Below are 27,766 nucleotides of genomic sequence, written 5' to 3'. Positions count from 1 at the left end.
CTTGCAGATGACCAGCGTCTGTCCCACACCCACATACCACTGATTTACATGAATCCGCCGATATGTCTTCCTCTTGGGTGCCTAATTGCAATTTACTTGCAATCATGTGGAGCTATATGCTTAGCCAAGCAATGCAGGGTAAATGTAATTAAAGCCAACTGATTTAGAGCCGGCTAATCAATGCAATTTGCTGCAACAAGATCCTGGAAAGTAATAATGTTTGAAATTTGCAGAGTGAAAGCAAGCTGGGAGTCGGGTTATTGGTCGGTGAATGGATGAATCGTAGATGATAATCCTGTTTCCAGCTGACGTAGCGGTGGCAGCGAGTGCTAAAAATAGATTTCTTGTGAAAAGCCTCTACAAAGGAAACTTAACTTTGTAGCTCACGCCATGAATTCTGCCACCTTTCAGCGCTTGTGCTGGAGTCAGATTATTCTGTGCTGTTATGCTGACATGGTCACCGTGAACGCGACTTTGATAAAACGTCTCAGGCCGATCATGTGAAAACAGCATCTTTCCGCATGGCTCTGTGCAGCACGCTAGATTGATCTCCACCCTGATGCATTTCCATGTCTCCCCCTGCGAATCCCACATGAGCCGCGGCTGTGAGGGTGAGACGCATCACTCCCCATCTAAATATAGATTCAGAAATATTCTGCCGCCGCTGCTGCTGCTTCTATTTTAAATAATTCTGCTGTTATTAAGCAGCAGGAGATACATCTCATCCTTCTCCCATGGTATTCGGCATTGTGGTGTAATGCAATCCCCCCCCCCTCCCGGGCGTGTCACATGCAATAACTTCAGCCCCCCTGCTTTGAAATGAAAGGGAAGGAACAGGGAGTGCAGGAGGAAAGAGGCAAAATTATGGCACGGCCAAAGCCGGCTATTTCCGTCTGGCTGTGGAAATGAGAGAGGGGGAGAGCGGACACGCATTTGTGATTCACAATGTGATCCCGGGATTAGCTTGCCAGCCCTGCGTTTGTCTCTTTGCAGCTTCTTATTGACGCTGCTGGGGAGGCTTAGATTGGAGTGAAGTGACAGAGTTTGGATGACGATCGCTGTTTGCTTTTTCAGAGGCAACCACCTCCTCCAGTCGAGCCAGCGATGCATTCAGACAAGAGTGAGGTGTCGCCCGGCCTCTTGGGTGGAACTTGGACAGGTGCTTCACAATATTAAGGAAAATGCAAGAAGTCCTTCCAGTAGAGTTCCACATGCGTGAATAAGGAGCCTCGAAGCTCTTCTGGAGGCACGTGATGGCCCAACATCTCACTAAGGCACCTTATGTTGTTTTTTCTTTAATGTGTCGCCCATTTGTATGACTCTGAAGCTTGAAGAGTATTTTTATAGTGGGAGAGCACATAGTTTTTCCTGTGTGTGCACAAACGGTTGAATTTTGCTTGTTCAGCTGTGGAAATTGACTTGGTAATTATCAGCTTTAGTCAAACTTCGGATGCACTTCCTTTCCTCTCTGTGCTGCTGTCACAGTCTGTCTAAGGCCGATACAAAAATGTAAAAACCCTGTTACAAACCTGGCTAAGCGTGCAGACGTTAAGGAATTCAGGTTCCCCCGGCAGAAATTAAGCTACATCAACCAGCTTTCTGTCAATCCCTCATCCAGATTAAGGAAAGTTTCTCTTTTAAATGATGTTACAGAAATGAGGTTATTGCAGAAAGCTGACAATAACATTAACTGGAGGTAAGCGCGCTGTATGAGACTCACTTTCCCTTTGCTACTTCCTGTCCATCTGCGTGTGCACCAGTGCAGACTGACCCAGAGTCAGCGCGAGTCCTCTCCCTGCATGTCCTCCCCTGTGAGACATGTCACGCCTCCTGCTCTGCTGCTTGTGCATTCATTAATGTTAGCTCATATGTAAAAGCGCTAATGTGCAAGTTTCTTTTTTATAGTGTTGGCGACACCTAAGCGCTCGTTGCTCTCATGTTTTCAGATCACTTATTGATGAGACTTTCCCTCAGATCGAATGATCAGTTGATGAGGTTTTTTTTTAATCTTTTCAGCTGTGTGTACTTTCACTGCTCATGTTAACGACCCAGATCTTCAGATCTTTAAGTCCATACAAATGCCCTGTTTATATTAATTTGTGATTGTTTAAAGAGCAATAATACCAATTAGTGTCAAAGAAGACTTTATATTCAGAAAAAAGCATACAGCTGAAAAGGCTGCATGTCTGGCAGCTGCATTGCATTCTGGTCTAATGAGGTTAGTGCAAAAAAGAGCTTATAGAAGATTAAATTTAGGCATTAAAACTCTGTTTTATGTGTCATTTTTCAAAGTGCCTCTCACTAGTTTGAACATATGATCCAATCTTGATCCGTAGGACACAACGTCATCTTTGCCTTCAGTTTTTAGGATGCTGAGAGAAAATGAATGAGGCACTCGGTAAACAACCCTATGAGCCTGATCTGGTTCCCTTACTGGCAAGGTGACATTGCTTCTTTAATCCAAACCATTACAAATGACGTCTTTTCTCGTGGTTATTGTTTAAAGAAGCTAACATCTACTGCTGGTAGGAAGAAGGATATAAACCGCAGTGTCGAAGTGTTGACGTCAGAGGCTTTGCAAAGCCCGATCATCCAGCCTGACATCAACGTTGAGAGGTTTGTGGTTTTGAAGGACAGACCCTATATAATGGTACTGACCAGGCAAATTCAGACCTACCTAAACCTATGAAACCACAAGGATTACATCCCCCCAGTTTCTTCCCAGTCCTTTTGTTCGGGGCGGAATACAGAGCATCACGACTGTCCTACCCCAACAAACCTTTGTGGTTTTCAAATCAGTGACCTTTGGGTATGATTCCCCTGCCCCTCGTTCCTTGTCTCTCCACCTGTCCAATCTCAGCATTGTCTCGGTGCCAAGCTGGGCCGAGGTGCCACCTTGACCCGACTCAGGGCTTCACCATGCATGGCAGGCATGCAGGCAGGGCTTCACAGCACATCAGGGGGCTAATGAGAAACAGTATGGCCAGGGGATAATGTATCCTGACCTGACAGGCCATGAAACGCAGTCTGCCAGCCACTTCTCTCCCTTGCTCAGCTCTGCTTTCCATCCAAGCTGTTCTGACACTTTCAATCTGACTTAAGTGAATCTGGAGGGTTGCTGTTTGCTTCTCCAGCCGTCCCTTCATACCCGGCTTCACTTCTTCTTTCTGCAAAGTGCTGCAGAGTCTCCCAAAGCATACGGTCGCTAAGTTGAAGTTGAGGAGGCACCGCTGCAGCTGGAGTGTCTCCCTCCCTCTATCTGTGAGAGCTTTAGAGACTGGAGAAGGAAAGATAGCATCACCACATGCGTGTAGGCTGTTCCCTCTCTGATACGTCCCTTTGTGCCAGAGCAAGAAGGGAATATCTCTGAGGATCTCACTGGTGATGAGGAGGGAAGAGTTGTAGGAGGCGAGCGGCAGTCGGCTCTGGTCTTGGCTGTGCAGAGGCCGAGCTGGATGTAATTTACACTCAGCCCACCTCAGGGAGCAGCGGGAGGAGAAGAAACCATTACCTCCCTCCAGAAAACTGCCCTTCCCATGCGGCAGTGAGTGTCGGCTTTCATATAAAATTGGATCCATTGCTATTACAACACCCCACCTCCCCTCTGCTCCCACCGCCCACTGTCTCGTACTGAAGGTGTTTTGGAGATTAGAAAAGAGAGGCGATGGGCAATGAGCAGGAGATGATGACCAGAAAAAGCGGGGCAGGATGGCTGTCACTATTTCATGTCAAAACATTAAAAGTAGCACGAGAGCTTTGTTGTGACAGAATGATTCCCGGGGCCGCACCATCCCTTTCTCTACTCAGACGGAGAACAGACACGCTAAATGGCTGAAAGTCATTTTTCTCCCCGTTAGCTGGTGGCAGTTTCCAAAGAAACTGTGATAACAAAAGGCTGAAATTTAGCACAGTCTGTTCTTCTGACTGGAAGTGGCCAGCGTTTTAAGTTTCAGTCATTTTTTTAAAATCTGAAAGCTGACGTGTTTATACTGCATCATTGACAGATGACTCATGTATGATATTTTATTTTGGCATTTTCATTCCAGTAAGTGCTCCATTAGCATGAGGTTGCTCTTCTAGCCGTCATAGCTGCCAAGCCCTAATAATAATTCAACATTCAAACCATAATTTAAAATTTCTACTAAGTCTGCCAGAGGCACAATTCAGAGGCATTAAAACAGTTTGGGTCACGCTATCGGCATCTTTTAAGTTCTGACCTCATTCATTTAGAGATATTAGCAAAATTAATATAAACAAGTTAAGATTCTGAGACTCCAGGCTGCAATTCCCCATCATCCATCAGGTGATTAGGAAGATGAACGCATGTGAAGAATCATCTTTGAAGCAGAATGTTGCTGTGTTTATGCAATATGAGGTCTAAATTTTTAATTTAGCGTGCAAGCTATTAGACAGAGAGCACTTGACACCACAAAGCACAATTAGTTTACAGTAATTACAGCAAGTAATTACTCATTTGTTAGCGGTGTTCACCAGTAAACCACTGTTAGAGCCTTCACTGAAGCTTAAATAGACTTAAAAAGGCTCCAAACTGCACTAATCCATGTTTTTATAACAATGGATCATGAAATGTGAAACAGGTTGCTTGAGACTTACCCTCCTCTGCAATTCGACTCAGCTCTACAGTGTTTTTTGGCATCTTTTAACTGATTGTTTTGGTTTCATGGCCTGTAACGTTTCAGGTTTTAGTTCATTCATTATCACTCTCATCAGCCCAAAATCCAACTGCAGTGGGTTTCAATAAAAAACTAATATCAACTTTATAAGGTCATAATATGTCAGTGTTGTGTTTACAGCTTGTTTTACTGCCCCCAAGTGGCCAAAAATCAAAACAGTCAATTGAAGAGCAATTGATCACCCAGTTTTTTTGTCTTCAATCCGACCAATTCACTTATTCCAAAGTCCACAGTTTATGTGGTTCTTTATGTTAAAAGAAATAAGATCTACAGACAAAACTCAAACAAGGCCAACATCCGACTCTGTAAAGTCAGATAATCAGACTTTAACAGTGTTTATAACAGTCTACAGTTTGGTATCTTTACTCTCTGCTGAATGCAGTGAAGGTCTAACATCCCATGTGATTGATACCCCGTGGGACCCTGACCTTCAAAGCAAAGGGGATCAATCCCTGAAGCCTCACCCTCCACATCGACGACCGTGCGCACACACATTTGCATTTTTATAGTCTACATGTTACAAGTTAATTACACACTGTTGGTTTTTGATGCTTTTCCAACTGCATTAGTCTAATGAAAGAATCCACCCACTTTCTTTTTTTTAGTGGTAGTTGTTGAATATCTCCTGTTTGCCCTACAGCGAGAGCTAATTATCTAAAGCGGTCTAGCACAAAATTATTTGTGTATGCTCTGCGGTGCATCCAGTTGGGTGTCGTACTGTGGTTGTGGGTGTGTTACCACTCTCACATGAAGCCTTTGGGGACTGCAGAGTGCCGGAGTTTGTGTTTTCATGACATTAAAGTTAAGTGCTATCACTAGGTGTGTTTGTGTGTATAGGGTAAAACTTTCAATCAAAGGCAGGGCGAAAATGCTGAAACCTGCATTGTTTAGATTCATGTTTACCCACCAGCAGTCTCCTTCTTTCCTGCCTTTGCAGGTGCATTGCTGCCTTTCTTGTGGCAGTAACGTGTGTTACTGTGTAATGCGTCACTCATAGCTCCGTAACTACTAGTGATCAAAAACTAGCTTTGAAATCTTAGCATCACCAGAATATGTTTGATATTTTAAACCTTACGTGTGTGTACAGCCAGCTTTACCTCAGTATGAAACATTAGGACAAAAGTCTTTCATTCAGCTGGTGCAACAAGCTGCTGCCCTCCTCTGTCTTCTCAGTGTTTCTGCAGTCTAAAGGTTACAATAAGGACAGAATATCCTCTTTTCAAAATGGACAGAATGGACAGGGAAGGTAAAACAAAAGCAGGAAATCAGCTTCAGTGAGGACGTCAGGAGAGCTGAGCACAGAGGTAGCCACCATCGCAGCAGCTCCCGGGAAAAGCTGCTGCTCGCACCACAGCTGGCTGGTTTGCGTCACCGTCGTATCAACGGGGACAAACTCGAGCGGGTAACCAGCCCACTGAATCTCTGTGCGGAGCCAGCTGGTAGGTGCTGAAATGAGAGGTGATTAGGAATGAAATATAACTGCAAATTAAGTGACTGAGTGTTGATTGAATGAGCAAGTGGGTGAGCGTGTGAATCTCGCTCTTGTTATGTTCTTTAGACTCCCATCGCTCCTGGTTTTACCAGCAATCACTCTTAAATATGCTGATAGATGAACCAGACAGGGATGACGCATGGATGTCTCCATACTTAGACTAAGTATGGTATGTGCCTGCGCTTTATTCTGACAGTCTTCATTTGTCTTAAATATTTGAGCGAAGAAACTACATCTTAGCACGTTGATGTGTTGGTCAGAGAGGCTGTCCTTTATCCAAACCATCACAGGTTCAAACCCCCTGATGTTCCCTTCAACAGCCGTCGTGTCCTGTCAGTGTCCAAAAACAAAACACTGCTTAGTCATTGTCCTACAAGTCAGTCTGGATGAAAGCATCAACGAAGGCCCTAATATGTCTTATTACGACTGCTGTCAGGTTAATATCTCAACAACAGCTCTGTATGATGCCAGTTCGTAGAACGTCCAATCAGATGGAGTGACGTGGTCGTGGTGAGTTTATTATTTTGTCCAATAAGGGTAGGTCAGGTAACAGAGAGGCCTTTATGCATTAAAAATGTTTACAATCACGACCTTCATGAATAGAAGATTCATCCCAGGGCTGTTGTATTAGCTGCATTATTTTTAGCTATGTGTACCTAATAAATTGGCAATCTTTTGCCAAGAAGTAATGTGTAAACACTCAATGACACTCTGCTAATCGTAATTTCAGTTCTGACAGGGCCCAATAACTGCTTGGGTAGTTGAATCAATTTAGATATTTCACTAGAATTTTAGTGTTATATTGCAGCTAGCGTGCTAACATCCAGTAATGCACAATAGTTTTCCATTGATTAAATCTCAATCAACCATATTTGCAATTAGCACCCAAATCAAATCAAGGCAAATCATTTTAAATATCTTAGTGTTAGATGGGAATATTGATACCACTCTCGCTGTAAAGCTACAGCCAGCAGATGGCTAGCTTAGCTTAGCATGAAGATTGTCCATAATGAACATGTTATTTTGTGTAATCTTTAATCCAGTGATTTCCTTTCTTCCCTCTTGCATTTTGCTTTTTTACAGATTAAAAACCCAGAATCAGGGTAGCTGTTTCCTCATTTTCCCAGTCTATATGTTAAGCTAAGCTAACCAGCTGCTGCCTCCAGCAACATATTTCTAAGCATATTTCCCAAAATGTCAACCTGTTCTTGTAAAAGTATTGGTTGACTATTCATTGCAAACATCTGGCATAGTGAGGGAGAGGTTTGGTGCAAAAAAGAAAAGTCCAGGGCGAAAGGTTGGTGATGAATAATTTCATATCAGTAAAAACTGAAGACTTGAAATAAGGATAGGTCACGGAGGAATACTTTCTGTCATTGTACACTTTTGCAGCTAAAAAAAAAAAGTTTCACCTGCTCATGGAGGCTTGATGTTATTCATCTCAGGTGTGCATCTGCGGAACACGCTGTTCTGTTTTGTAGTTTCCACTCGGCAAGACCAGGTTGTGTGAAGTCAGGTGTCTGGGGCGGCTGGAGACCAGGTCAGCAGATGAACATAATGATCAGGGCAGACATCCAGCTGGGACTTGTTCACCTGCCTGCATGAAACCGGCGTAAAACCCTGGAGATTTCCTAAAAACGTCCTCAGCAGCAGCTCTGAAATCTGTACCACAGATCTGATAGAAAGTGTTGAATCGTAGAATAATCAGCAAACTTAAAATGTTTGGAGAAAAGAGGGCTGCTGGATGTTCGCAGTGCTCACTCAGCGTTTCCAGAAGCGGTTACTCATCCTGTAACTGAGATGAGGCGAGCAGGCTGAAGAGTAGTAAGTGTGTTGATAATTGTCTCCTCGGTATTGATGTCCATTAGGTACCCCGATCCTCTCAATCCCTTTACGCGCACGCCAGCACGCACGTACGCACACACATTCGGGAATAACACCTGATCCCTTTCCTTTCCCACAGCGCAGAAATCTAAGATTCCCAACACTTAGCATTGATTATTAATGGCAGGTTTCAAAAGGAAAGGAGGGCAGAATCTGATCTTACTCTTTATGCACACTGGCGTTAAGAGAAACCTATCAGAGGATCAGGGCCCGGCTCTTCCCCACTGATGGAAAGTGAACGGCTCGTGTAATGAATGTCTGCTCGTCACTGTGTTGTCTGTCCCTAAAGTATGAGTATTGGCATTGGTGTTAGCGTCAATAAGGGGGATGGGGATATACCTTATAGTATCGGATGAACCGGAGAGGAAGTGGATTGTTAGTTTTGTGTTGCAGTGAGTGCCGGAACCAGAATTTGAGCCTCATCACGTTCTGTAATATTTTTCACTTCATGGGCAAAAATTGAAGCTCATCTCGAACTTCAGTGGGTGGTTTAAGCTGCATGGAAACCAATCACATTTGGCATTTTTGTCACCTGCCAGAGCTCAAATAAACCAGTCAAACCAAGCTGGCACCAAATCCCAACACAGCTGTTTGTCAAAGGTGACATAGTGTCATTGCTGTGGGTGTAACAGGGTTTCTCAACCTTTTCTGGTCCCATAATTCTCATTTAACATGTATCCAAGTATGATATTCTTTTGTTCTGAAGAAGAGGAGATATCAGGAGCTCCCAAAGAGACGGACATGTTGACATCTGGTTGCTAGCAGTATATCAGTTTCTAATTTAGTATAAAGGATCAGCAAAAGGAAGACTGAGAGTCTACAGCCATGTTAGCAGCTCTGTCAAATTGCTTTTATCCACAGTGCTACGGTGGAGCAGCAGGTAGTGCGTGTGCCTCACAGCAAGAAGGTCGCCGGTTCGATCCCCAGGTTGGACAGGGGGTGGGTTCTCTCCGGGCGCTCCAGCTTCCTCCCACAGACCGAAAAAATGCTTGTTAGGTTAATTGGTGACTCTGAAATTGTCTTTAGGTGTGAGTGTGAGCGTGAATGGTTGTCTGTTTGTATATGTTGCCCTCCGATTGACTGGCGACTGGTTCAGGGTGTCGCCCGTTGACAGCTGGGATAAGCTCCAGCCCCCCGCAACCCCGAAAAGGGATGGTCAGGATGGATGGACACAGTGCTAACATGCTAAAGTTTAGCAGGTGTAATCATTACCCTGTTCACCATCGTAGTGTATCATGTTAGCATGCTAATTAGCACGAAGCACAAAGTACAGCTGAGGCTGACGGGAATGACACGCCCCATTTTCCTGTATAATGTCCATATTATTGTATTGTTTGGGGTTATATATCATAATCCGATATATGTTCATTTGCAATAGCAAGTGTAATATTCTAGTGGGTTGATTAACAGTTACGATGAGTAAAGCGCACACAGGCACTTTTGGGGGTCTTTTTGGTAAGACGCCGGAGGAAGCGTGTGTTATTCAGTAGACCTAAACAGCCTGCAAAATGTAGTCATGTCATGTTGATGCACTTGTGCTTCTGTATTTCCAGAGAGAACAGAATTGAAGGAATCATTTTTTAATTGAAGTACACCTGAAAATCCCAAGTAAGTTAGCGAGTAAGGGTATGATGTCTGCTCAAGGTGTTTTTATTAGCCATGGAGCACATCGCACTTGCAAGGAGAGAGGATGTCAAGAGACCGAAGACTTATTTTAGCAAATATGACCAACTGAATCTTTCCACTGTGGTTTTGACCAGTGACAATGATCAGTGGGTGAGATCTCACCATTAAATAGAGGCTTAAACTGCTAAATGTGTTAAAAACTTTTCATGGCGACTCATTGGGATCAGTTGTGGTCGACCCTGCAGGGAGCGATGCTGCTGATGACACCACCCCGTCTCTCGTGGCACGTGATGGAGATCCAGCGGCTATTTTGTAGTTTGTCTTAAAGGGAGTCATGAGCTGCGCTCTCCCTCGATGCCTTTTTACTCATTTTCTCGTTGCCCTCTTCTGTCCCCGTGGACCTAAATGTGCGTCAGCAAGTTGCTCAGCGCCTGCTATCTCTTTATCGGCTGCTTGCCTCTCCTCTCTGTCTTATGTAGATATTTTGTGTAACCTCACTGGTGAGTTTTGGTGCACGTGGATAGTCTGCAGTCTAGTTTCAGAGGCTTTTCCATCCTCCCTGGAGTACAATTCAGCATGAAACACCCTGTCTGCATTTAATATTAACAACCGAGCACTCGTTTATTCATTATTTGCTCTGCGCCACATTCCCTTTGCAAAGCTGAGTCAACTGGAGCGAGCTTGTTTGATTCAGAAGTTTCTGCGTTTGGTCGGCCGGCGTCTGTGAGCAGATGAGGATGTGGGCCACCCTTTCTCCCACGGGGTCCTCTGTGTCCCTCGACTGACTCAAACCTAGCGAGCAAAAATATCCACATGCCTGCGTCTTGTCCACAGCCTGAGGGAACGTAATAATGCCTCGGCTAATCCGATTAACATTAACAATCCCACAGGGGAAATCGCTGCACATCTGCAACCGGCAGATAATTATGTTGCCTCAGATGTTTGTTTCTTCCCTTTTTCATGTGTTTGTTTTGGTGCTTGTTATGTTTTTGGAAGACCGTCAGTGTTTTTTCTCGTCGGCTTGGTTGGGCACCATTTCAGTGGGTTTCTGGGTCTTTGTAGCAAACATGGGTGGATGCCCTCCTCTTTGTCTCAAGGGAAAGCTTTGCATGATGTTAGCAGGCTCGGATAGTTTCTTGAGTCATGCCAAGGAAAAATGACAGTGCACTTCAGTGTTAATCTTGTTTTAACTATTATGGTCAAAGCATTTCATGGATTTTGATGTATCTTGTGGGAATTTAGTGAGAAAATGGTTCTCTAAATAGGGTTTTTACCACCATTTATCATAGTGATACTTGTAGTAGTAGCAGTACGGGTAGTAGTACTGATAGTCATAGTCATCATGGCTCAGTTTTTTTAAAGCAGCAGTGTGAGTAAAATTCACACAAACGAAATCTTCATTTTCCTCTTTCTGAGCCTCTCATCCATTAAATCGACATCATCCTGCACACAGCGCATTCAAAAATGCTTAACAGCTTTATTATGCAACGGCTGCATGTTAAGGACTTGTTTCCATGTGCAACTTGAAAGGACGTCAGGCATTGGCTGCACCGTTGCAATGTATGTAAGGCAGTTAAGCGGATACGCAGCGAGGTGCCGTGGTTATTGTGAGGGTATAGCTCGCCGTGTGCACATTAAGAGGAGGTTTCCTTCACAAACTGCCTGAGCTGAGAGCCTGGCAGCAGGTTTTAGATGATGGAAAACACTCGCTGTTTGAGTCTTACTCTGTTTACACAACTCTTGTTATTTCAGGCTTCTTCTGTCCTCTTGCAGGTTGGGATTCTCTATTTCCAGCCGAGTGTTTTCCGCTGCATCCTGCTGCGATGGGTTCGACTGCTGGGTTTTGCTACTGTCTACGGGACAGTGACTCTTAAGTTGTACAGGTAATACACAGGCATTACGCACACATCTGCACAAAACCATTTGTCCAACATCGCTTTCCATTCCAGGAAATACCGGAAATTGGATTACATTGGCCTCTTTCAGTGCAATTACACTGCGTCTCGCATCTTAATTCCTTGTAAAAGTAAGAGCTTTATGAAGTGTCGAGCTGTTTCTCTGCTAATTCATCACCAGACTACACTGCTGCACGTGTTGAGGGGTGGATTCACTGCCTCATTAAGTGGTGGAGGGAAACGCCAAGTAAAAGTAATTAAGAAAACACAGGATGCTCCGGCCCCAGATGATCTCCATACATAACGTAGTACTGAATGATGGTTGGCAAGAGACAAACCGAGAGACAAATGTGTGAGATCAGAGGACGGGAAAGGACTGCTGGAGGATACACCGAGGGAGAGACAAGAGGGGGTTATCCAGCACCGAACAGCTGATAATGAGACAGGGGGTCTGCTGTATTTAAAGTAATGCGGTTGAAATTGCTCATCTGTGGGGCTTTTTGTCAGGTGAATCTGTCAAAAAGGCCTAATGAAGATGCTGATTAAAAGGATGCGGCTAATGCGAGCCGAGTAAACCCTTAGAGGTGCAAGTTAACATATCGCACAGATCAATTTTTGATGGGGGGCTCATTAGTGGGGAGCGCAGTGGACACTTCATCAATGTGGGTGAAGGGCAGAGCCTAAGAATAGCGACGGCTGGTCATGAGTTTGATCACAGTTCAGTTCCTGTGAGTCTGTGTGTTTGTCTGTGACTCTACGTAACGTCATGTAGATGGATAGCTCTGCATAATGATGCATTTCAGAGCTGAACGTTGCTGCTGCTTTGCATTATGTCAGAGCTGAAGGGAAAAAATTACAGCTTAAGTTTATTCAGCTCTTTACATATTTGTGGGTATAAATAACTAATAGGTACAAAAATAATTGATAGTCACAAAACGGGCTGCAATGGCTGCACCACAACCCTTGGAGGAACTGCACTCATCAAAGCATGTACACTAAATGTGCCAGATCTTTTTGGTAAAGCATAAGATCCTTTTTCTCCAACCAGAAACGTCCCTTATATCGCTGTGTTCAAGGGCACCACACTCCGTTGACAAAACCGATCATTTTACCTCATGATTTTTAACATGTTAGTCCAGATCTGAGACCAAAGTCACACAAAAACACAAACTAAAATTACTGTTTTTCTCAAAGGGGTCTGGTGGTTTTGAACAGAGCGCTTTAGGAGAAGTTTTGTAACACCAATAACAATGTCACATTAACATCTCCTTTACTTCTGAGAACACAAAACAAAGATTTTGGACAAATCACCAATGCTTTTGTTCTTCCATTAAGAAAACTCTCAAAGTTTTGCTGTATTGGTGCCATCTTTACTCTTCAAAATTATTCTGCCATAATCTACGATGACGACAGTTTATTTTTTGTAACGCTCTCAAACTCAGCGTCTCACCTCCCCCCACAGGGTGCTGAAGGTTTTCCTGTCCCGCACAGCCCAGAGGATCCCCTATATGACCAGCTGCCGTGTGCTGCGTCTGCTGGGCATCATCCTCCTCATCGTCTGCTGGTTCCTGGTGGCTTGGACATCTGCCGTCTGTCAGATCCCGGACAGAAAGTTGGCTCTCATCGACGTGGGCTACACGCCCGACGGGCTGCAGTTCAGCATGTGCCTGCTGGATCGCTGGGACTACATGATGGCTGTCGGTAAGCCCTGTTGCTGCCCTCTGAATATACACTGAACTGCGTGTGTGTGTGTGTGTGTGTATCACAGTGATAAAACGTGGGTTATTTGAGGTATTCATGGCATAAAATCAGGAAGTAATTTGTTAGGCGTGGAAGCGTTTGCAGTTCAAAGAGAGTGAGAGAGACGGGAAAAGAGTGAGGAAAGTGAAGGTGAAGGATAAGTTGGATGAGTAAGACAGCTTGCCTCCATCTACATTTGGCAATGCTCTTACATTTCCCAAAAGTAGACATTAATCCTCTCCACCGGTGCTACACTTTTGGATGTTTGCCTGCGTTGTGCACGGAGGAGAGGGCAACCAGCAGCCGATGAAAACAGATGAGAAATCAAAGAGATGCTCAGAGGGGAGCGGCATCTCGAGCTGAGGAAATCTGCATGCTATCTTACATCTGCTGACTCAGGCTTCATGAGAAGGAACCAAGGTCCTTTTTGACTTCTGGGAAAACAGATGGACCCCCAGCGGAGCCTGCATGCTGTGATACTCCATACTGAAGGCGCAGTTTCATCCTGCTTATTAGGAGGTAAAAATAGGCCAGTAATAGGGAGGTGCGAGTCAGCTCTGACGTCACCTACGTACTGGTCATAAATTACACACACACCCGAAATGAAGAAATTCGCACCTGCAAACACTCACAGTCACTGGTCTAATTCATTTTACATCCAAGAAAGGTAGTTTCGAATCAGTTTAGTCCAACGATGCACAACAAAACTCTCATTTAATCTGAAATATTATATTCCCTTTAAATACAGTTCTCTCATATTCCTGCTGACCCACCAGCATTTTTTATGCTGTGGAGCTTTGGTTCATACACTGTAAAAACCTCCTTTAGCTCAAATCATTTTATTCAGTAACTGAGTCCTTTAATGTCTTGTTTTCTTAAAACAAGTGAATAATTGTAGCTTTTCAGTGAGGCACCACTTAAATAGGGTTCATAAATGGTAACTCATGACTTCATTCATGGCTAATAAATTATTTATTAATGCTTTATAGATTTGTAATAAGAAAAGAAACAGTGCTTTGGCTGCTGGTCAGGTGTTGTTAGTAAAAGACGCTCAAATAAAACCAAAAATGGTAAACAAGAGGAGTGTTTTGCTGATGCATTTGGGTGAAATCAGCCTAGAAAAGCTGAATCTCTTGAATGTTCTGGTGCACTGCTGATCTCCTGCCATTCATTTTAAGGTATTTTGACCATCACGTGCCCTCACACAGCCCTAACAAATCACATTTCTATGAGTGGCCCATTGCAACTATTGCTCACTGTTGTCCCTGCTGTGAGGAATACGTGTGGTTCACCTGGCAGCTCCACGGTTCAAGCAGACAGCACCATAGATGTCAGAATAATGGCACCGGGTTTTCACAGAAAAGCATCACGTTTATTGCTGTGGGGTTGGCTACCAAGGAGACATTACATGTAGTTGCCATGGAGGTGCTCGGGGATTCATTTGTTGTCCAGAGAAAACAACCACAGCTGTTACAAATAGGTTTGATAGCTGCTGTTGAACAGGGCACTTTCCTGTATACATGTCTTGCACAACGGTTTGAGATGAGAGCACTGAACTGTGAAGTGGCCGGGCGGCCCGTAAAGCCTTTGCACTGCGCAGACATTAATTTCTCGGCTTGCTCATTGTGTTCACTGCTTCTTTCTCGCTGCTTCACAGCTGAGTTCCTCTTCCTGCTGTGGGCGGTCTACCTGTGTTACGCTGTGAGGACGGTGCCGTCGGCGTTCCACGAGCCTCGCTACATGGCCATCGCTGTTCACAACGAACTTGTCCTGTCAGCGATATTCTATGTCATCAGGTAACAGCTCCTCCTCCCTGTGACGGGGTCCGGATTTCTTAGAGGGTGTATGTCAATTAAAGGTCCTCTGTGCAGGATTTAGGGAGGATTATTGGCAGAAATGGAACATAATATTTATAGTGATGCTTTCATTTGTGTATGAACATCTAAAAATAAGAATTGTTACCTTTGAATGAGCTCTTTAAATCTACAGAGGGAGCAAGTCCTCTTCGACAGGACAAACCAAACACTGGCTCTGCAGAGCGCCTTTCATGCTTTACACATGTTTTTGTAGCTACCAGGCTAGAGGTATTCAGTTCACTGCTAGATGCCACTAAATCCCAAACACTGCACCTTTAAAAAGACTCAAGCGAATCTGAACCCCAAGCAGTTCCTGGCCGTTTTTTGACACTGCCACCTTTTTATTCACTGTGGTCTATTAGTCCTGCACTTCTATGGAAATGGCCCAATCAAGGCTAGAATTCAAAAAACGTCTTGTGTGCGATGTAACACAGTTGTAATACCATAAATCTTAAAGAAGAAAAAATGCAAGTTGAATTTCTTTGATAATTTATTCAACAAATATTGAAAAAAAGTTCCAATCTACAACGTCTTTGCGGGTGCCGACATTGGGTAAAGAGGGAGGTCTCTAGGCATTTTCATCCCTCCTCTCTGCTCTGTGTAAACACAGTCCGCACTTCAGTCGACTTTGACAAGTCATTCAGGGTTTCCCAGTTGTGCTGAGGAGCACAGAATTTAATGTTTTTACAGGATCTGGTTCATGCAAATTTTGGTGAAATTTTAAATCAGACATTCAGTCAGTAATTTTGATACAGTTTCACTATTTTAAGCTTGGATTTTCACCATTTGTCGCACGTGATTTGCTCAATGACCGTCAGAAATGAAAATCCTGCTGGTGGGTTGTGGGGTTCTGAGGGTTAAAGGGTAAGTTCACATCATCACTGATCTTTAGTGGTTTCTATCCATGCAGATAATTGGTATTTTGCGGCTTTTGAGACGTCGTCTCTGAGACTTCTGCTCTTTCCAGCTGCTGTACCATCAACATAATATCAGTCACATGCTGTTCAGTTTGCTTCACTGTTACAGTGCTTTGACAAGAAATACTCATGAATGAGGTTATGATGTGTCTTCGACTTGAGAAACTGAAGTTGACTTTACAGCTACAAATAGAGAATAATGGCAAAGTAGAAAAGAGCCATCAAGTCAGTGAACTGATTCAGTAGTGATGAAAAATGATTTCCTAAAAACATCCTCTTCAGCATGCAGAGGCTTTCGCTTTCAGTTTCTCCTCATGTTCCACACGCATTTAATATCACAGTCTTTCATTTGATCCCTGCTCTTGTCATTTTGACATGTATGTCCTCCAGTAGATTGTCTCATTTCCATCACGTATAGGCTACTGCGTGAGGCTCTGTTCATGTGGGAGTTGTTTTATATTGCAGTGAAACCGTCCCTCTCCCTCCAGTGTACATGTCAAATAGCTGAACCGTGCAGTTAATAAATGAGACGTTTTAGCTGACACCGCCACAGACATTCGGAGCTGGAGCCTCCTTAATTGAGAGCTCAGCTCCATCATATTATTCGCTAATGAACCATGTCAGAATGATTTATGTTTTTTTTCAAGACGGCATAAATAGCTTGAATTAATAGAAGCCATATTCCAGTTATCAGTTAGCATCCATTACCAATAAATTGTGTATCATCGACATATAACCTGATAGTTAATTGGAAGAAGTTTATAACAGTTTTGATCTTTGAACATCTGGTTCTTCATAATTTCTTTGCCAACTCCTTTTATCTGCCTCTTCAGCCTTGTTGTGAGGTTTTCTCTGCAGATAAAGGCCAAATGAGACCCTGAATAAATTGGAAAGTTGCTTGGTGTGGCTAGTTATCCTGACTGGCTGCCACCAGAGACCACGGCGTACATTGGGGCTTGTTAGAGGCATCTGGTGTCCATTTGTGATACTCACAGAACCCGCTATGTGATCCCACAGTGACCAGTTAAAGCTCAGGCTGCCTCTGTTGCTGCGATAGTCATCAGGTTTTAGCCAGGTCCAGGTGTGAAATTGAAGCCGAGAGAAAATGAAGGGATTGTAATGGCTGGGGGTCGAGGCGTGAGTGATGAGGAGTGTTTCACTGAGACGCTGCAGGCTGAGAGAAGACAGCATGCCAAGGTTATTAAATCCTCATCTGCACAGAAACTGCTCACAAAACATGAATGAGGGAAGACTTCAAAGCTTTGGGACATTTCATATGCTGGACCTTTGCCTTCATTCATGCCTCTAAGCTATTACCACAGTAACTGTTCGTTAATTAGCCATTTGCCAACTTCAACAGCGTAATGAGCCTGCTAGATGACATTTGCTTGCACAGAGGCTCTCTCGTGGTTATATTAGCATCTGACAGGACATACCTTCATATTGTTGGTGCACATGAGGTCTCACTATGCTGAAAGCCTGTTAGTTCTTTTTCAATAAAAGGTTGAAGCTGTTCCCTGCACTGCTATTGTTTCTGCCAGTAATTATCTCATTTTCCACCAACTGCTGCGCCACAGTCAGCCCACTGTATTACTGTCTGATGTATAAATAGGCCCAATCTTGTGACCAGATCAAGGTCGCTCCCCTTTATTGTGAATCCAATTGAAAGAATGAGGGAAATATTGTGTCCTTGCTGGCAGAAGGATCACCCAAGTGGAACATTATATGAGTCAGTGGAATTGACGCCTGGACAGACAGTGTATAAATCTGCTTTGGCTGGAAACACATTAAGTCTGCTGATCTCCGTCTTTCTGGGCTCCATCTGTATCTAAGAGGTTTACTGCAGACAGAGCAACGTGTATGAATATCGCAGCATAATTTAGTCATACTTCGCTGCATTCACTGCCACGTTTGGAGTTTGACAATCAGCTATCATAAAGATGCTTCGGATGAGTCTACAAAACTCTTGTAGTTGAAAAAATGTAAGCACAGATACTAAAATACACCGCCAATGAACATGGCGAGCTTGAGCAGCTTGATTAAATACTCTGCAGTATTATTATTATACATACTGTAGTGTAATGATAGTAATACATTCTGTTGGCAGTGAAAGATATGATTATCATTAGCCAAACGTCTGGACGTCCCTGCTTTGTATTCATTAAACTTTATTTGATTTCTCTGTTTTCCCTGTTCTCACGTCCTGTATATCTTTCCTCTCTCTTTTCTCTTTACATTCTGACAGGTTCACTCTTGCTCCAGAGCTCCATCCAGACTGGATGCTGCTGCTGTTCTTCACCCACACTCACTTAACTGTAACAGTCACACTGGGTCTCCTACTCATCCCGAAGGTAAACCTTCTTCACTTCACTCTACAAGTAGTACTTTTATTTAAATGTGTTGATATTTTATTTTATTTCATTTCACTCTAATCTCAGCATTTTTCTGCTTTTGTCTTCTTTTTCAAGCACTTTGTAACTTGATTCTGATTGTGAGATATAACTGCAAGGATACAGCTGTCAATATTATATATTTAGCTTACTGTCAACAAATAGCATTATCAGGGTAACATGTATTTTCAGCGTATCCAAATCCTCAGAAACAGTATTCATCTGCACCATAAATCTCCTCTGTTGACCAAAAACCTAAAAGTAAAAACACAATCTTTCATTGGGCTACATTTTCCTTCGTTATGAACCATCAGAGCTGTCATTTATTTTGAGTCAGTCCCACATATGCCATCCTGCTGCTCTAAATACTTTGTTGAGCACCAAAATGTGTATTAATGCGTAGCTGAAAATAGTCCAGAACAAATGCATTATTTACTCCTGTTACTCCTAGTGTTTGTAAAGAACTACAGTGCCCAACTGTTTAAGGAAATAACTTTTAAGCTAAATATTAATTACACATTTTTAAAGATTTGCATTTTCACCAGGAATTAATAAGTTTGGGAGTGAGAGCCACGGACGGTCAGCTTTTTCAATGCAATTGCAACAACCATTTCTTTGTTTTATGTCACTCCACCAGTTCCTGTCTGCTGGCACCCACATGAGAGATGATATAGCCTCTGAGGCCTATGAGGATGAGCTGGACATGGGTCGCTCTGGGTCGTATCTCAATAGTAGCATCACATCAGCGTGGAGCGAACACAGTCTGGATCCTGAGGACATTCGGGTACGCAGTGTTTCCTTGAACCTTGCATTTCCCATTGTATAACCTGGTGAAATCTTTTGATTCCTCCAAAAATACTGAGCCATGGCAGTTTTTTATTGCAGACACCTGAAGAAATGGGCCATCTCAGTTCTATTAATGGCTGTGGCGTAAGGTCTTGCGACAGTCTTTGGGAAAAACGTACCAACGTGAGCAGAGATTTCTGTTTGTCTGTTAGAGCTGAAGAAGTCTCTCTACCAAAAGATTTGGGCAAGCCTATTTACCAGAGGGAGTGATCTTATGAAAACATCCTGCTACTTGAGAGCATTCATGGTATCGGGTGGGCATAGAGACAGAAATACGATTAATTCAAGACCTGAGCTCAGAGGCTGTTTCAGACCTAACATTACACACTCCGTTTCCCTATTTGATGCTGTCCAAGACTGTCCTGTCTTTGCTTTTTGCAGCACGCATGTGATAATCCGTAGTGCATCATTTAACAGCCTTTGTAGTTACGTGTCATGAATCTGTACTGCATGTTCTCTGTGCAGTAGAATGCCCGCTTTTTGTAACAGTGTCTTGATTAGAAATCCCTTTTTTAAGCTGTATGGTTACAATTATTTGTTCTAAGCAGACCACTGATCACTTTGCATCTGTCCAATATGTAGGAGGAGCTGAAGAAACTTTATTCCCAATTGGAGATTTACAAGAGGAAGAAGATGCTGGCAAACAACCCTCATCTGCAGAAGAAGCGCAGCTCTAAAAAAGGGTTGGGTCGCTCGCTGATGAGACGTATCACTGAGATCCCAGAATCGGTCCACCGGCAATGCAGCCGCGAAGACAAGGAGGCTGGAGAACACGGGAGCAACCGTAACAGCATCTGCATGTTGAAGAAGAACCCCTTTGATCAAACGCACACAGCAAAGCCAGCAAAGGAGGAGACGCTAAAGAATAAGGTTTTCTCCCTCAAGAAGTCCCACAGCAGCTACGATCACGTCCGTGACCAGAGTGAAGACTCCAACAGCTCAGCCACGGACAAGATGGACGTGACAACCGCAGAGGGATCCCTACTGGATACACTTATGGGCAAGAAGTTGGTCAAGAAGAAGTCAAGTGAGAATATAAATGTTCCCAGTGAATCTACAGAATCAGTTCCCTTGGTCTGCAAGTCAGCCAGCGCCCATAACCTCACTGCAGACAAGAAGCCAATTCATCCTAGAGCGTCCATGCTGCAGAAATCCCTCAGTGTCATCGCCAGTGCCAAAGAGAAGACTTTAGGCTTGACCGGAAAGACCCAGAGCACGGAGGACAGCAATAAGAAGAGTCAGCCAAAGAGCAAAGACACAAAGCCCAATGCAGAGCCAGAAAATGAATGCCAACCCAAGATGATTATCAGCCAGTCGGTTGAGTACAAACAGAGTGCGACGAAAGGCAGGATCATGAAACAGCCAGTAGGTGGCAGCCAGCCTGTAATCTTTTCTGATCCAGCCAAGGGAAAGGACCTCTATGACCTCTCAGAAGTGTGTCCCTGGGAAGTGGAGGATCTCCCAACTCCGTCTGAAAACAAGGTCCAAAAGCATGTTTCCATAGCACCAAAGGAAACCACAACAGTTCATGGAGGTAGCACCAAGGGAGGCAAATCTCAGCAGCAGAAGCAGAAAGCTTCGGATCAATCTCCTTCGAGTGGCAGGCATTCAAAGGAAATTCAGAGGACAACCGCTGTACGAGCAGATGTATGTCCATGGGAAGATGGAAGTGAAAGTCAAAGCAGTCAAGTGGAAGGCTCAAAGCAACAACTACACAGTCAAGCAAGCAAACCTGCCAATACCCAGCAGCCTCAGTGTACAACAGAGAGCTTCAAAGCACATCGGGTAGAGGTTTGTCCATGGGATTTTGAAGAGGCCCAAAAGCCAACAGACTTAGCTCATTCACCAGATATGACAAAACAAAGAAAAGGCACCTCTCCTGTGGATGGGAGAGGGAGAAGTACCCTTTCAGATCCATCCAAAACAGGAGGCTCACTCCAGCCACCATCTACAAAAGCTGATGTATGTCCATGGGACTACGACAGCACTGCCGTATCTCCAGGTTCTGGACAGAGGACACCTAGTCCCTCTCGAGCATCCAAAAACAAGGAATCCCCTTCAAAAAAGAAGGGTGCCCCTTCCACAAGAACAGTTGAGAAAGAGAAATCAAAAGACGCTGATGATGAGAAAAGTAGAACAAAAGCTAAGGACAAGAGTAAATCTTCAGAGAAAAACGTGAGCCAACAAAAAATGGCTGAGGTATGCCCGTGGGACGTAGAGAGTCATCAGGAAGTGCCAATGGTAGAAAAAAGGAGAAGTGCGAATGTTGGAGCAGCCAAAGCAAAGCCGGCGGAAGTCTGTCCGTGGGATTTTGAGGATACGTCAGATAAAAAAGGTACAGACAAAAGCGCTTCTGTCGGGAAACAGAGCAATCCTAAAGGCGGGGTTGGAAGTGCTGCTAAGAAGGCAGATGTTTGTCCCTGGGACTTTGAGGACAGCACATCGAGCAAAAAGGCATGACACTAAACCTTAATGGACCACTGAAATTACAATTATTGATGTATACTTTTTTCACGTTGAAATCGTTAAATATTACCTTTTACTATTATTACGGTGACTTGGAAGAAAAGTTGATCGAGTTCCACAAGTTGCCTTCCTTTCCGAGGTTTTGTTCCTGTTTTACCTATTTTGAAAATAAGGAAAATGTACAAAAAAACAAAGTTAATGATGAGCATTCCAGATTATTACAGGAAAATCCTGAAGATAAATCTTAGACTAATTATGCAACTTTTGATTCAGCCTTTTCACTTCATGAGCAATGTTGATTAATCTGCATTTATCATCTTCTTATTCAGTCAACAGTTCTTACATGGTTACTTTTGTGCATCATCATCCCTTAATGGATTAGGATATGACGTGACAACAGGAGGTGTCAAGAAAAAGAAGTTGAAATTTAAGATAAAAAACAGCAAAAGTGAAAGCCAAAGAATAAGGGAACATTGGCAAAGAGCGATGTTGGTCCTCTAGCGATTAAGTTAATTTATTAATTTGTGTCCAACTCCTGGCACGTTGGAAAGAATGAAATTAGTCTATAGCACTTTAGCCAACTCCATAAATTAAAGTTCCCATGAAATCAAAAGTTTGCTGCTAATTGTAGCTTCCATTAGCCACTTAGCTCAGTTAGCTGTGCAACTGGTGGTGCTATTAGCTGACTCAGCCCTGGGGTGCCAGGAGCCAAACCCAGCAAGCAAACCAGCTCGGTACTGTATCCCCTGTTGTCCAACTGGCGTCCATCAGTCTCTGAGGCTGTCTTCAGTCCCGGTCCAACTGAGATCCCAAGCTGGGAAGAGTTAGCTAGTAGGACCTCTAGCTGCATGGCTTGGGGTTGTGATGCATATTCAGTGCTCTTGGCTAATGCCAATGCCAATCAACATCCGAGTTCCTCCTTTGCTTTATGTTTTGCAGGAACCATGCAAATATGTGGAATCAAATAGCAGTCTGTTGGCTGTTTCATGGGAACTTTAAGAACTGAGGACAGACTCTGTTCTTCTTGTACATTTAGTCTTCTTATTTTCAACCTCATGGCTCAATGTCACAGGATATCACACACCGACCAAACATAGACTTTTTTTTTTCTTTAGATCTATTTAATTGTAGTTCTCTGCAGATTAAAATGCTTCCACGTCTGCAGAGATGTACTGTATGTGCCTAACTAACTAGCATTGTCTTGTATCAGTCTGAAGTGAAGCAAACGACTTCTTCTTCGACACTTTGTGATGGTGAATTATATAAACAGCATGCACAACCAGGTATTGAGAGTAGCTGGACCCTACCGGTTTGTCAACTACAGCAGTTAATGTGTTGACAAATATATATGTCGTTGTTTCTTTTTTTAATACCAGAGGCATTCATTTTCCTGCTTTCATCTCCAGAAGTTCATTCAGGGTGGTAAAGAATTTATGAGAGCAGCATTAACATGAATGTGTGTCAACAAGGCTCATATGTACACTGTAAAAAGTAGGGATAGAAAACTACTGGGGGGATAATAAGGACATAATTCGCACCAGCTTTGCTTCTGAATCCAGCATGGATCTTTGTGTTGGCTTGCACCAAGTGTGTGTATACGTGTGTCTGTGGACACAATATCATGAATTTAAAGTGAAAATGTGACGCCAAGCCTGATGAGCTGAACCTCTGGAGTTTCATATGTGATCGAGTCCAGGCAGCGCCAAAATACCAAAACTGAAAGGTGAGCAGGTCACCAGTTTCATTTTAGCTGATAGAACCTGCTGCTTTAAGCATAACATTGCTTTAATCTAACTTGGGTGCATTGTTTTGAGTTTTGGCCATTATTCCAATTCACAACAATGACGTTGTACTTTCTGAGACCTGGAAGCGAGGAAACATCTCTAAAGTCAATTGCAGCCGTTGGATGAGCCAACAGTAAAACTGAATGTGTACCCAACCTGTAAATGCCAGTCACAGTTTAAAGATCCACTCCTAGTTCAGCTTTGACCTATCATACTTACCGTAGTTGTGTGTGCATGCAGTTTTCCTGCGCAATGAGGGGTTAATATAGCTTGATAATCAGACTGAATTGGGATTTTGTTTCACTTTATGCATTCAAATTGACATAATGGTTATGTTAGTCAACTCCTGTTTGCTACGGGGACATTGCCTGTTGTCGCTATTGTGAGTTAAAAAGCTGCAAACAATACGTTGCTTCTCCAGCCAAGAGAAAAGGTCGTAATTGACCACAAAACCAGAAAACACGAACTGCTTAATAACTTGGAGACTTAGGTGTCGATTCACTCACCTGGAACAAATCAAAGATTATCTGTGACATTTCGCGTGCACCCATTTTTAATATGAAAACAGGTGGTTTTGATAATCTGGCTAAACTGTTAGCTTGTTTACAACCTCATCATTTAACCAGTCGTGTATCTTGGGATGTCTCCTTGTTTCCAGGTCTTAGCAATATTAATAAAAATTACACAAACTATGGTCATAATAACAAAAATAAAACCCAGGTTTTTATAAAGTGGAACTATCCTTCAAATAATACTGTCACTTTACGGCCATAATATGATGTGAATGTACTTTAATATTTTGAAATATTAAAGGACAAACATCAGTTCTTAGCTTGTGTCTGTATGGAAAGATCACAGATATCATGATGCATGTTCTTCCTAGTTTAACGCAAGTAGGCTAAAGCCCAATTGATTAATTAAGCTAATCATGTTAGAATTAGTCTTAGCAATGTGGTTATCAATGAATAATCTGACTGAACCTTTTGAGGGTTTTGATTTGCTCAGTGTTTTGTATCAAAATGTCTAAATATTCATCATGCACTATCCATCCTGGGATTACAGTGAAAAAAAAGAAAAAAGAAATCGCCCACTTACATTTAACTGTTGAACACCTGACAATAATTACAGTCGTGAGGAAAACTGTGTCAATATAGCATCTACAGTACTTTATGGTATCTTGTGAGAACTACATGGTATCACTGAATGTTGTCACTGATTGTAATTATCTATGATTGCTGTCAAATTCCTCAATATCCGAGCTCTGTAGGGGTTTTTACTAATCGTGGTTAAAAAAAAAAAGTCAGAAAGTCAGGACACAGTTCATCAGTCGCTAAATTTCTTTGCCACAGCTCAAATGAGAATAACCCCGTGACAAATACTTGTTGGTTTTAAACGTACGTGATTCCACAGCTAGGCTCCATTAACATGATTCAGTGATACAGATGCCACGGCAATTACCCCCGCCACTGGCCTGCGGGGGGCTCGTCTGAAATATTTCAAACGTGGACTGTTTGCCTTACAGCGTGAGAGTTGTCACCACCTCTGCTTTATGAGCTCCTTTAGGAACGGCGTCCGAGAGGAACTGCCAGCGTGCAAGGATTGATTGTAATGCTTCAGTGGATCTATATGATATTTATGAACCAGATGTTAGGCGACATTCATCATATGCAGTGTGGATGCAGGATCATACCAAGGGACCCCTGGTATGACAACAACGGCATTTCAAAAGCCTTTTCTTCTCCTTTTTTCCATTTTTAAGTGACTTTAGTCTTTGGAATCACTGCCGCATTGGATTTCACTGCCCTGGGTGATGAATAATATGCTGTAGATTTTTAAGTCAGGCCTCTTTTTTTGTCCTTGTAGGAAAGCTATTTTAAACAAGGAGATGTTTGTTTTATGGTAATTATTTTAAAATATCCACACAGGCTTGGACTGAGCTCACACAGGCTATGATTTTGGTCAGATTCAATCCATTTGTTCAAAGAAAAGAACCATAAAAAGCAATATATTATGACATTTTCAAGCAAAGAAGTTGTTTCTCCCTGCTGTCAGAACACCTTATTAACTTATTTATGCTGTTTTTAATCTTTCACACACTTGGCCAATGGGATTTCGAGATCAGAGATAGTTGGAGCACAAAGGAAACACGATTACAGTTATACTGTCTCAGAGCAGAAAATACTAACAATGCAATATCTCACCAGTATACTATGGAACGCGTCACCTGCTCAGTCAATCTACTCTGTTGTTTGATTTGCATAATTTCAGATAGCACGCTCGCTGTAGCATTCCTCAGTTCAGTCAGTCCATAGCTGTCTGTGTATTGAATTGTGCAAGCATAACCAGTGTCTTACTGTCCGTTTCTCTGGAGATTATCATTGTATTTTAGCCGTATCATCGATGAACCAGTGAAAGTTTGAACCTCAACCATTTACTCGGGTGTGCATATCGAGACCATTGTTCTTGTCCCATCTTGACATAGACGATGCCGTGTCCTGTAGCTCTTCGTCCACCGATCGGATCTTTACCGTGGTGCGTTCTGTTGGCTAGCTGCTTTCATTTAAACCTGACTTCTCTTCTCTTGTGACCAAACCAAGTCACCCGATGGCAAATACAACTACTACTATTGCTACTACTACTATTCAATGCTGTAACGTCGTAAATCTTGTGGCTTCTGCATGAATTCAAGAAAAAAAAAAGAAAAAGAAAAATAGGACCGATGTTTCACTGCCCTTGATAGAACAAAAAAGAAAAAAAATTGATCTTTTATGGACTGTTACAAGTTGTATAGTGAGTGATACTGTCCCTAACCCACTGTATTATGTGCTTGTTATGACTATTGCTCTACGACAAGCTTATAGCATCAATATATGGGAATATTTGGTAGATTTATATTGTGTTATATTGTGATAGCATGTACATAAAAGATACCTCCTCTGCAATAAATATTTATATGAAAATGAAGTGCGTGCTCAGTGTGTTTCTGAATATGTTTTACTGCAGTACAAAATGTGTCGTGATTTGCACTTCAAACTGAAAATGTGCCTGCTGAGAACCTTGAAGCAAGGATAATTTTCAATCCCTCTTCTACTGTGTTCCTACTACAACATTTCTAATCCCGCTGGGAAGTTGATACAAGACACTCCAGTGACGCATATGTGCTTAGTAATCATCCCTGTCTCAGGTTTGTTTGCTTATTCTTCATGTAGACGTGCTGTCGGTGAAACCCTGGCCTTTAAAAGCCTCGTGCATCATAACCACTTTAGGATATGCGCGTCTTGGCGACTGTCCTGAAATGCTTTTATGGCTTGTTGTGCTCTTTTGGACTGAGATCAATGGAGGCTCTGCAGGAAGTGAGAGATACAAGATGGTATCAAATGCTGACTCCAGACCCCTGCAGAAAAACCGAGTGCTGTTATTATTATCCAATCCCCGAGTAATTATTGGCCAAGGTGGAATTATTTATTCCTGGAGCCAAAAGGAAAATAATTTATTGCTCTATTAATACATTTCAACCCAATAAATTCAGCAGGATCAGCAATATGTGAAAGCTATAGTGTCACAAGTACTTACGTCTCTATGAATATGGCAGTGATGCAGCAAAATGCCATTGTAAAAAGGGCATTGTGTTAGGCAAACGTGTTAGCATTGATTCCTGTTTACATGAGCAGTTTTGGAGCCTTCCTAATAAATAGAAGATCAATACAGGCTGCTGCAGGGAACTAAAATAGAGGACATCAGAGAGGAAAAGAGTCAACAGTGAGACATGAGCTGCGATGAGGAGAGGAGTAACTATTGATGTTCTGTATGATATTCATTATGGCGAGATGGTTTGCATCATAAAGAAAACACATAGAAGACTTACAGCAGCTATAATTGATATTTTCATAATGTTGTATCAAATGTAAATGTGAACGGGGTCGCATCTAGTGATGAACCTACAGAAACTTATCATCTAAATCTGGAGCTCCTCGCGGCTTTACATGGTGGAAATGTGTCAGTGTTGTTTTCAGAAGTTGCTCTGCTGCCCCCAGGTGGCCAAAAATAAATTATTATTGCTTTAAAAACACCATACTGTACCTCTTATTCTTCTGTGGAGATATGGTTTGATTTTGTTAATTAAGTTAATCTGTATGCTATTAAAGGCCGAAAAAAGGCTGAAAAGTGAAGCCAATG

At 42.8% G+C, this 27,766-nt stretch overlaps 1 protein-coding gene across 2 annotated transcripts in view; it reads left to right on the top strand.

Moving 5' to 3' along the window:
* Positions 1-26,554, top strand: part of gpr158a (G protein-coupled receptor 158a) — a 64,249-nt gene extending 37,695 nt beyond the window's left edge. The window contains exons 6-12 of one of the 2 annotated variants that reach the window (XM_070986275.1): positions 11,470-11,579; positions 13,054-13,292; positions 14,989-15,127; positions 18,350-18,455; positions 19,132-19,278; positions 19,380-19,463; positions 19,923-26,554. In XM_070986275.1, coding sequence (XP_070842376.1) covers positions 11,470-11,579; positions 13,054-13,292; positions 14,989-15,127; positions 18,350-18,455; positions 19,132-19,278; positions 19,380-19,463; positions 19,923-21,800 — 2,703 coding nt within the window. In that variant the 3' untranslated portion in view covers positions 21,801-26,554. The remainder of the gene's footprint in view (positions 1-11,469; positions 11,580-13,053; positions 13,293-14,988; positions 15,128-18,349; positions 18,456-19,131; positions 19,279-19,379; positions 19,464-19,922) is intronic. The other variant, XM_070986277.1, reaches the window with a different exon arrangement.
* Positions 26,555-27,766: the final 1,212 nt, after the last annotated feature.

Source organism: Chaetodon trifascialis, chromosome 18 (genome assembly GCF_039877785.1).
Source record: "Chaetodon trifascialis isolate fChaTrf1 chromosome 18, fChaTrf1.hap1, whole genome shotgun sequence".
Lineage (NCBI taxonomy): Eukaryota > Metazoa > Chordata > Actinopteri > Chaetodontiformes > Chaetodontidae > Chaetodon > Chaetodon trifascialis.
The sequence above is the reverse complement of the archived record's forward strand: the minus strand, read 5'-3'. Positions and strand labels throughout refer to the sequence as shown.